Source organism: Oncorhynchus mykiss, chromosome 4 (genome assembly GCF_057628025.1).
Source record: "Oncorhynchus mykiss isolate SJ-2025 chromosome 4, ASM5762802v1, whole genome shotgun sequence".
NCBI classification, from domain to species: domain Eukaryota; kingdom Metazoa; phylum Chordata; class Actinopteri; order Salmoniformes; family Salmonidae; genus Oncorhynchus; species Oncorhynchus mykiss.
The window spans coordinates 38,095,076-38,106,166 of NC_143025.1; the positions used below are offsets into that span (position 1 = coordinate 38,095,076).

General features: G+C 42.9%; 1 protein-coding gene across 1 annotated transcript; it reads right to left on the minus strand.

The window, feature by feature from the left end:
- Positions 1 to 754: 754 nt before the first annotated feature.
- On the minus strand, positions 755 to 5,256 carry LOC110521774 (transcription factor MafAa). The gene has a single exon (XM_090233441.1). The coding sequence runs from the start codon at positions 4,105 to 4,107 to the stop codon at positions 3,181 to 3,183; it is 927 nt and encodes a 308-aa protein (XP_090089567.1). The 5' UTR covers positions 4,108 to 5,256; the 3' UTR covers positions 755 to 3,180.
- Positions 5,257 to 11,091: the final 5,835 nt, after the last annotated feature.

Here is an 11,091-nt window from a genome sequence, read left to right on the forward strand (position 1 = left end):
TCGGTTCTGTGTGTTATACTTTTTGCAACAGATTGCTTCTCATTTCGTTGGAGCTCAGTAGCTTATTTAGATGGCCAATCGTTGCAGAACCTGAAAAGTAGTTTAAATATAGCCTAATCCACAAACATAGGATATCTAAACTATTACAATTACGTTAATTTGTTTAACTCTGAGCTAGCCTATAGGCGAATTAGAACATTTTCATTGCATTTTTCCTGATTTATTTTTTTCCATTTAGGCCTATATATATATATGTGTGTGTGTGTGTGTGTGTGTGTGTGTGTGTGTGTGTGTGTGTGTGTGTGTGTGTGTGTGTGTGTGTGTGTGTGTATATATATATATATATATATATATATATATATATATATATATATATATATATATATATATATATATATGATTCTTGAATTGCTCGGTTATAGCTAAAACATCCGCTGGTGTTTAACTGGATATTCTCAAAATTAGAACATCTGTAATTTAATTGAACATGTGAGATATTCGTTCTCTAAAGGCAATCCAGGTCTTTACCATTGCAAACAGGCGAGCGCTTCAGGCGAGAGGTGTTTAATTTTCACAATTATTTTCGAAATAATTAATAGGCCTATAAAAAAACTGCTATTTATTTTCTTATAAGGCTACTGTAGATGTTTTAACCTTTTGTGTGTATTGAGTAAACATTATATTTTCGGCGGAGCCCAACTGTTCAATGCTTGAAGGCACATTTAAACGAAAGACATGGGGAAGGATGAACAGATTTTGGACAGAATTTTTTATTAAACATTTTGAAAACAACATTCTCAACAACATTCCATTTTGAAACATGTCTTTGTTTTGACTTATTCACACTTGGGACATTTAAACGTTTCTCGAATAAATATATAGAAATCATATATAGCCTAAAGATATAGCGTTCACATACTAGTCGGAACTAGGAAACTCGGAAGTCGGATATTTCCGAGTTTCCTAGTTCCGACTTTCACCGGAACGCGGCATCGACAGCACCGTGCAGAATATACTTCACCATCTTGCCATGATGCTGGTGTTTAGGCCTGTTTCACGTTGGAATTCTAAAAATTCTAAATAATTTTAGCACCAAAAACACAGGATAAATCTCTGAGGCCAATGACACATCTCTCCGCTTTATTGTCTGAGTAATGAATGAATTGATTGATAATCGATCAATAATAACTTTTCACTAAAATAGGACATATTTTTGTAAAATGTTTAAGATCAGACAAAGTACCAAAATAAGTTATTTCGTTAAGTTAAGACGAATTGCATTTGCACCACAATGAAGTTCACTTCAAATCTATGCAATTATCCAAGATAATTAATTATCTTCTGTTGCAGCATGTTGGGAGGTAAAAAACAACACCTCTATTCCACTTAATTATGATTCGACTTGCAAACACCTCTCATAATTATCCTTGTCGTGTCAACCTGGCTGTATTCCTACACAGGTCGCCATCAGCCTTGCACTAACAACTGGCATTGACAAAGTGGTTCAGAACTTCTGCACAATATTGCACATCATATATCTAGGCAGCAGGTAACACACGATCCAGGGATTTCTTGATGACTGTAAGGATTTGTTAGTTAGTCTAAGTCGGCACCATACCCTCAGCTCAAAATATTCTAATTTGTATGCCAAAAAACAAGCATCCTCTGTAGCCATCTCTCAACACATCAGATCAGACAGAAGATATAATGAGCTATAAGACACCGTACTGCGGACTTAAATTAATTAGTATTCACAAGCCGCCAGATCACCTCTATTATTATTATTATACAATTTTTAAAAAAATCCATGAATTAAGAGTTTAGTTAAGTTGGTGCATAGAGTTTTAGCAGCGAATGCCATCCTTATATTTGTAGCTATTATGTAAATCACCTCCCATCGAATTTCTATATCCACCTTATTACCATAACTATCAATACGCCATAACAAAAAAAATGTTACCCCAAAAAATGTTCTTATCTTAGTGCAGTTAGGCTTCTCGTTTACATCATATGGGCCACATGTCCAGTAGAAGTAAGAGGATATCGTAGACTATTTGCATGCTGTAACATTGTATTAAGACGTTCTGAATCATCATCGAGCAACAAAAGCTTTGAAAAGTAAGGTAACTAAATAACACAAAAACTGTTCTCTACACATATGTACACTTGGGAATAAATCAAGTCGAATATCTGGCCCAGTTGATCATTTATTTTTGTTTGGTTTTTGTTTTGTTTTAAAACAATAGAAAAATCGATTGAAAATATCGGTTAAGACGCGTCCTTGGCCTTAATATAGGAAGAGAAGGATGAGAGAGGAGGAGAGGAAAGTACCAAGACAGGAGGAAAGAACCATGGGCCATGCTTTCGTGTTAGATGACTGGAGGTTTGGGTTACCGTACCATACATGTCCTGCATGCAGGGTTGCTAAAAGGGATGGAACTAGACTTGCAATATTCAAATGTTCCCTTTCCGTTAACGGGGATGGAAGGCTATATCAGGGAGTCCCCTCCATCATCAGAGTCCGGTACATCAACGGGGCTTGCAGGAGCTGCAAAGGTGTATTGCTTTTTCCGTGGTTCGATCACTTTGATTTCAATTCAGTCCCAATGATGATAAAATAAATACCGGGTTCTCTTCCTTGAGTCCCACCAGCTTCAAGATGCTCAAGGCTCTCTTTTAAGACGCCATATAAAGAATCAAAACAAACAAGTAGGGATTTATTGTCTGAGAAAAACATAGGGATTTCAGTTTTGTTTTTTTCTGTTCAGTAGGTCTACTTTGCCAAGTTTGATTCACAAGACTCCAAATGTTAATCAGGGTTTCTCTGAGATCTTTTGCATCATAAAATATGAATCAGTCTATTGATTTGACAGTTTGTGATCCCATGTCGAGATCAAGAGGTCTTGGTGTATTGAAGTTCATTCAAAGAGCATCTTTAAGACTTATCGAACAATTATATCTGCGCACATAAAATAGGCTACTTAGCCTATGTGCGCACCTACCTTGCTTGTTTCTTTAAATATGAAGCATTATGCTATGTTGTACTTTTAAAATGTACACTGAGTGTTTTTCCTAAAGGAATAACTGTAAACAAAAAATGCAAAAAGAAAAATATAAATAATATATTTAAATTTAAATACGTTTAAGAAGGGGGCAAAAGTCATGTCACGAATAAGTCTCTTACATGAAGAATTCCGTGGAGGCCAGTTTCCCGTGGTTTCCGTTGGAGGGGTCTCTGTTGTTGTTACCGGGCCCGCAACCGTTGTAGCTTCGGCTCGCCAGCTTGTCGTACTTCTCCTTGTAGAGGTCCCGCTCTTTGGCCAAGCGCGCAACGTCCTGCTTCAGCTGTTCCACCTGGCTCAGGAGCGTGCACTTCTCGCTCTCCAGCATGTGCCTCTGCTGCACGCGCTTGTAGCGGCAGGACTGCGCGTAACCTCGGTTCTTGAGCGTGCGTCTCTTCTGCTTTAGGCGGATCACCTCCTCTTTGCTGAACCCCCTCAGTTGCCGGTTGAGCTCGCGCACTGTCATGCTGACCAGCTGCTCGTCCGAGAAGCGGTCCTCGAGGCGGTGTCCGTGGTGGTGGTGGTGATGGTGGGCCTGGTGATGGTGACCGGCCGAGGTCGCGGATAGATCCTCCCCTACATACTGCTGGCCGCGGAAGCCCTCGTAGCCCTGGTGGTGGTGATGGTGGTGATGGGCGTTGCCGATGAGGGCCTCCACCGCATCCTCGGGGGTCAGGTTGAGGGCTTCGGGGTTGATGTGGTGCTGGTAGCTGGGGATCCAGTACAGGTCCTCCAACTGAGGCTTACCGCCAACGCTCTGGGTGTTGCTGCTGCCGCTGTTGTTGCTGTTGACGCCGTTGGCCAGGTTTTGGCTCGACTGGCCACCGGGGCTGGGGGCGCAGAAGCTGGGCGAGGAAGGCACGGAGGAGCAGGGCGTGCTAATCGGGGTGGAGGAGAGGGATCCCGGGGGGAGGCGGTGGCAGTAACGGTCAGCCTCTGGAGGTTCCTTCTTTACTTCGAACTTCATTAGGTCGAAGTCGTTGACGTACTCGATGGCCAGTGGGCTATTGGGCAGCTCTGCGCTCATGGCGAGGTCGGTGGCCATGTCAGTCCATGCGACGACTCCCGCCCGCACAGCCAAACCAACACCGGGCAGGACACTGGGCAGCCCTCGCGGATGCAGATTGCTTCTTCGATTCGAAGAGGACGTCTGTGTGCCCGGTGCGTGGAGTTGTAAGGTTGTATAGATGAGGGGGTACTTCGTATTAAACTGCTAGTCCTTAAAACAACTACTATGTATAGCGGCGCCGGTGTTAATATATGTATGCACGCAAATTAACTTGTACACCTGCCAGTTCTCCTCTGCCAATTTTCTTGTTGACAATTTATCCCAGGTCAAATTAACTTTTTAATACCACGGCCCAGGGCCGGCTGAAACTCGAGCCCCCTGGTGAAATTTGGAGACACCAACCGGTCCTGTACTCCCTCCACCTCTGTACCGACTCGCGCCTTCTGATTTACTGTCCTTCAGTCAGTGGTTGTGAAGGAAAGCAGCACAGGGGATGGTTTTATTTTCTCATCTCCTGTTCTGGAGTTGTTGCTCTCTTGTTGTCTTTAAAAAAAAATGTATATATTTTCCTGTATCCTTCTTCTTCGCCTCGACTGACGCAAGGACAGCGAGTCCAGGCTCTCTGCAGGAGGAGAGCAGGAAGGCTCGCGATGCTCGCGACTGAAGTTACTGCAGCATGCAGCATGTGTTACATATGACCAGAATAAAACTTTCCACACAAGACACGAGCATGACTGCTCGGAAAAAAGTCACTGTGCACTAGACACGCGCGCGTAAAAGATGCGTATAAATAATAATAATACAAATCTCCCACTTTCTGCATCTGCTGGAGTCCACAATGGAATGGTTCGGAGAAAAACAGTTCTCAAGAGTTCTTACAAGCAAAAAAATAGGTATGTATATTAAAAATAGATATTCCTTAAGCGGTGGTGGGACACAGGACTAACTGGTGCCGTTTCTGAATGGTCAGTCCAGATTTATCAGTTTGCTGTGTACTCACGAATGCGCCGGTCCCCACGGTTTTCCCTTTCACTCTGGGAACGTTGCGTCCTGTGTGTGAGAGTGTGTGTATATGTGTGTGTGAGCTGATTAATTCCTTTCACAGTTGGCTCTCTCTATCCGGCAGATGGCCGTGACTTTCGGCTCTGCAGTGCAGCGCAACATCGCAGTGTCACTGAGACGCTGGGAAAGGCAATTTGCACTTTTAAAGACACCACGCGCCCGACCCTCCCACCTCGTATGTGACGGACCAATGGGAGAAGATGACAGCGGTGGATTTGCATTATCCTATAGCAACATCTCGCGCTGGGACCAGCCGGCAGCTGTCGGAACGCAGAACTCATGCTCGCGGAACAGGTTCATCTCACCCTCTAGCGACGAGATCGTGCTACTGCACGGAGAGGAGAGAGGCAGGCACATGTAAGGTACGCGGGAGGCGCTCCGCTAGGCTAGCTAACTTCCACACGATTGATAGCAATGGGGTGGATGAACAGTGGTGATAATATATCTATTCCAGTCTATAACAGAAACGTTAGAATTGTCAATATTATTATTATAAAACAGACTAAACAAGGGAGGAATACGAGAGTCTGGTTAAGTTTGAGGTGCTTGGTCACTCCGTAAAGCCCTTATGGGAGCACTGGTAGCAGGGGAGTCCCGTTAACGCTCTCATAAAAAAAATACAACAAAAAGTTGTCTCAGGTTTCACTTCAAAACTGAATGAAACACCTAATGAAAAGCGTATAGAAAAAAAGCATGAGATAATATTGGGATGAAGTGGGACGGTAAAAGTTGGAGAGGTGTGATTATACCTTTATACCTTTATTCCTCCTTTGCCGTATTTGATGTATATTATACCACATACAAGGACACAGGTCCTATGCAGCTGTGGTCTGAAAGAACCTGGCATCCCCGGGCCAGACCTCCCTAATCACGAGTCCACCCTATGTGGTGATGGATTTAGTACCACGCCCCTATAAAATCAAGCCACATTTTCCGTAGGGCTGAGGGTCCGGGCGATTGGTGTGGGGGGATTAATTACAATTAGGCTATTCCACGTGATGGCCCCTGCTCGGGGTTTTAAGTCGCAATTAACTACAAATTGCATGCCGACCCATCTCCGCGGATCGACAAATAATTAAACTTCGCGTGCAACGTGCTCCCCCATCGTGCGCGGAACGCGCAATGTACGCCCCCCATCATGGAGACATACGTCTTCATCTGGAGAGGCACCCGGGCTAAAGAAAATCAAAGCAGAAGGTTGAGCAGAACGTCGATACCAGTGATATGCGTCTCAAGGGAGGGTAGGATGAATACTGAGATTCTGCCCACTTGTGTCTTTTCTCTGCAAATTGGGTTAGGCGTTTAGTCGAGGGGCAATTAAAGCATAATGGAAGAATAGTTCTTTGTCATATTACACTGAACAAAAATACAAACGCAACATGTAAAGTGTTGGTCCCATGTTTCATGAGCTAAAATAAAATAACCCAGAATTGTTTCATATGCACAAAAAGCTTATTTCTCTTAAATTGTGTGCACAAATGTATCTACATCCCTGTTAGTGAGCGTTCCTCCTTTGCCAAAATAATCCATCCACCTGACAGGTGTGGCAAATCAAAAAGCTGATTACACAGGTGCAACTTGTGCTTGGGAATATTAAAAGGCCGCTCTAAAATGTGCAATTTTGTCACACAACACAATGCCCGATGTCACAAGTTGAGGGAGTGTGCAATTGGCATGCTGACTGCAGGAATGTCCACTAGAGCTGTTGCCAGAGAATTTAATGTTCATTTCTCTACCATAAGCTACCTCCAATGTCATTTTAGAGAATTTAGCGGTATGTCCAACCGGCCTTACAACCGCAGACCATGTGTATGGTGTCGTGTGGGTGAGTGGTTTGCTGATGTAAAGGTGAACAGGGTGTTCCATGGTGGCAGTGGGGTTATGGTATGGGCAGGCATAAACTATGGACAAAGAACACAATTGCATTTTTTTTCGATGGCAATTTGAATGCAGAGCAACCCTGACGAGATCCTGAGGCCCATTGTCGTGCTGTTCATCCGACACCATAACCTCTTGTCTCAGCATGATAATTGTGGCAAATGGTGGCCACACCAGATAATCTTTTCCGATCCATGCCCCTACCTTTTTTTCTAAAAAGGTATTTGTGACCAACAGTTGCATATCTGTATTCCCAGTCATGTGAAATCCATAGATTAGAGCCTACGGAATGTATTTAAATGGACCGATTTCCATATAGTAAAATGTTTGAAAATGTTGCATGTTGCATTTCTATTTTTGTTTAGTATACATTAAAGGAATACATTTTTCATAGCCCTTTAGGCCCTGCAGAGAGAGACTGGTGTGGTCTAGTGATACGATGAAAAACGTCAGTAGCCTAAGTTAATAATGGTTAAGGGGCAATGCGTAATGGTAGTGCATTGTCAAATGAACCTACATGGCCCCTAGGCCCCCAGACTCGTGTGGTCTAGTGATATTGAGATGGAAAAAAAGGTGGAGGGCAAGCAGTAAGTTAACTTAGTCAGGTATAATATGAGATGAATAGGGCAGAAGAGTAGCCAATAGCCACCATAAAACCTGCACCTGACTGCGCTGAGCTCAACTTCCTGTCCAACACTACAGCTGTGAAATACACTGTGTGCGTCCTGACACTGCGCTGAGCTCAACTTCCTGTCCAACACTACAGATGTGAAATACACTATTTGCCTCCCAAATGGCATCTTATCCCGAATGTAGTGCACCACTTTTGACCATGGCCAATAGGGCTCTGGTCAAATGTAGTGCACTATGTAGGGAATTGGGTGCCAGTTGGGACGCATTCTCTCTTCCTGGCTCAAATCTGCTGGCTAAGATGAAAAGAAAAGTAGGACTGTAAGATGAAAACGGGACAGAAATATCAAGGTATTTGAAGTTTAAGGTGCACTAAGTCATCATAACGGGGGTTGGGGTTTTATCAAATAAGCAGGAGCCGGACCCCAAATGCCAAGCTAAGCAGTCCGCATTGAAATGCCACATTTAAGAAGATCTGCCATTTGGTCCATTCATTGTGAGAGGGAAGTGTGTGTGGCCGAGGCCTTGAGACATACATTTAGAAGAAGTCAGGGATTCCTTTGTGTCTTTGCATATTGGGTGTTCGCTGCTGGTGCAGTTCTTACCGATTTAAGCAAAAATGGACATCAGCACGCGGGAGATCCACATAGCGAGTGGGAGATTATTTGAGCAGGGTGGGCACAAGCCCAAGCTTTGGGCGAAGTTAACCCTCTTCTTTCCAAAGTCTACTCCTTGGTCTGTGTGTGTGTGTGTGCGTGTGTGTGTGTGTGTGTGTGTGGGGGGGGGGGGGGGGTTAAGGTTATCAGAGACAGAGTTTTTGTGGCCATCTTAAAGTCTTAAATGCTGGTCTTAAGGAATCAGTTTCAATTTCTAGAGGGACACACATACACACTTTATGAAGCCAATAGAAGGTCAACAGGAAGAGGCAACATGTTAAATGGAGATTTGACAGAAAACCCTACATACCTGCCTACATGTTGTTAGGTGTTTGCCACAGCTGACATTGAGTCAGTGAAAAAGTCAGTTTACTTTATCCAATACTTGCACATCTTGAATCTATGAGCCATGAAGATAATGTAGGGAAAGAGGTAATGACAGAAGGAAAGAAAAAAGTTGGATGAGTGAGGAGAGCTAATGAATAATTTCTCACAAAGAAACTGATCTTTATTAATGGAATAGCCACTCTGTTTATAATAAGTTTGTATTTTTTATGCTACTGCGGAGAAGAAACACACACACACACACACACACACACACACACACCTCTCTCTCCTCTCCCTTTTCTTGTGCGCTTTTACAAAACATTCAAATATTGATCTTAATTAGGCTTTGCCGAGCTCAGCAGCCTGTGTTGAGGGTTTGAGACAAGCAGCAGCAGACACCTGTCTAAGGCACTTACATCTTCAGCAAGAGGAAGTAGGGAAACAAGAAGGGAGGATGGAAGAGTGATAGCTCCCGGTCTTCGGCAGTGGCGTAGCGCAAAATGGCCCGCAAGGTTCGAGCAAGACCCCCTCCCAAACCTTTTTGTTGCCATGGGACACAGAAAAAAAGGTGTAGTTTAATAGCTAATCTCATGCTATTTTTAAGCAATAAGGCACGAGGAGGTGTGGTATATGGCCAATATACCATGGCTGGTCTTACGCACGATGCAATGCGGAGTGCCTGGACACTTCCCGTAGCCTTGTTATATTGGCTACATACCCCCCCCCCCCCCCCAGGTGCCTTATTGATCATATAAACTGGTTACCAACGTAATTAGAACAGTAACATTTGATCAAATACGTTCCGTAATACCTCTGGTCTGATACACCGTGGCTTCCAGCCAAATCAGCATTCAGGGCTCGAACCACACAGTTTATTACACATTTTGCCATGAGGCTGAGAGAAAATGTTCCTGTTTTTAGAGCTCAAGAATTCTTGAAAGACTGGACAATCTAAACTTTTTTCCCCCACAGATATTTGTCTTAATCTATATGCTTGATAGACCAAAGTATCAGCTATCACACAACCCCCCCCCCCCCCCCCCCAAAATGTCTTCATAAAATGCAACTTGTTGGATTTATGTAAACTCCTTCAGTCACCATAAAAGGCATTTCATTTGTACAATTATTGTCCAACAAGTGTTTAAAAACCTTGATTGTTTAATTCTAACTTTAGATTTTTAAATATGCAGTAGAAATATAATATTTTATAGCACTATTATATGCTCCAGAGCTAATTCCATTAGCATTTTGGTATATTTTTCTAGATTTAGAACATAAAACAACATTTTATAAAGCAAACATTATCCCTTAGATCTTGCACAGCAAATACTTAAATTGTTGAGCAACATGTATGAAATATGAACATGTATGCTCACACTGTACTGTAAGTCGCTCTGGATAAGAGCGCCTGGAAATGACCAAAATGTAAATGTAGAAATATGTTGCACAACAGTGATTCAAATATTGACAAGCCTCTGACGGAGTTGACCACAGATACTCAAAACAAACATATTTTTGCCTCTAAAAATGAGTTAAATACAAACATTTGAAAAATCCCATAAAAAAAAAGAATCTAATCAGATCTTTCAGCACTGATGGAATTGAGTTGACAAACATCTGATGGAGAAGATTTTTTTTTTTAATATATATTTTTAAATATTTATATTGTTGAATAATAGTGAAGACATCAAAGTAGCCACCCTTTGCCTTGATGAGAGCTTTGCACACTCTTGGCATTCTCTCAACCAGCTTAATGAGGAATGCTTTTCCAACAGTCTTGAATGAGTTTCCGCATATGCTGAGCACTTGTTGGCTGCTTTTCCTTCACTCTGTGGTCCAACTCATCCCAAACCATCTCAATTGGGTTGAGGTCGGGTGATTGTGGAGGCCAGGTCATCTGATGCAGCACTCCATCACTCTCCAAGGTCAAATAGCCCTTACAAAGCTTGGAGGTGTGTTTTGGGTCATTGTCCTGTTGAAAAACAAATGATAGTCACACTAAGCCCAAACCAGATGGGATGGTGTATCACTGCAGAATGCTGTGGTAGCCATGCTGGGTAAGTGTGTCTTGAATTCTAAATAAATCACTGACAGTGTCACCAGCAAAACACCCCCACACCATCACACCTGATTTTCTATGCTTCACGGTGGGAACCACACATGTGGAGATCATCCGTTCACGTACTCTGCGTCTCACAAAGACATGGCTGTTGGATCAAAAAATATCAAATTTGGACTCATCAGACCAAAGGACAGATTTCCACCGGCTAATGTCCATTGCTTGGGTTTTATGGCCCAAGCAAGTCTCTTCTTCTTATTGGTGTCCTTTAGTAGTGGTTTCTTTGCACCAATTCGACCACGAAGGCCTCCTCTGAACAGTTGATGTTGAGATGTCTGTTACTTGAACTCTTTCTGAGTCTCTTTCTTTCTGAGTCTGGTAACTCTAATGAACTTATCCTCTACAGAA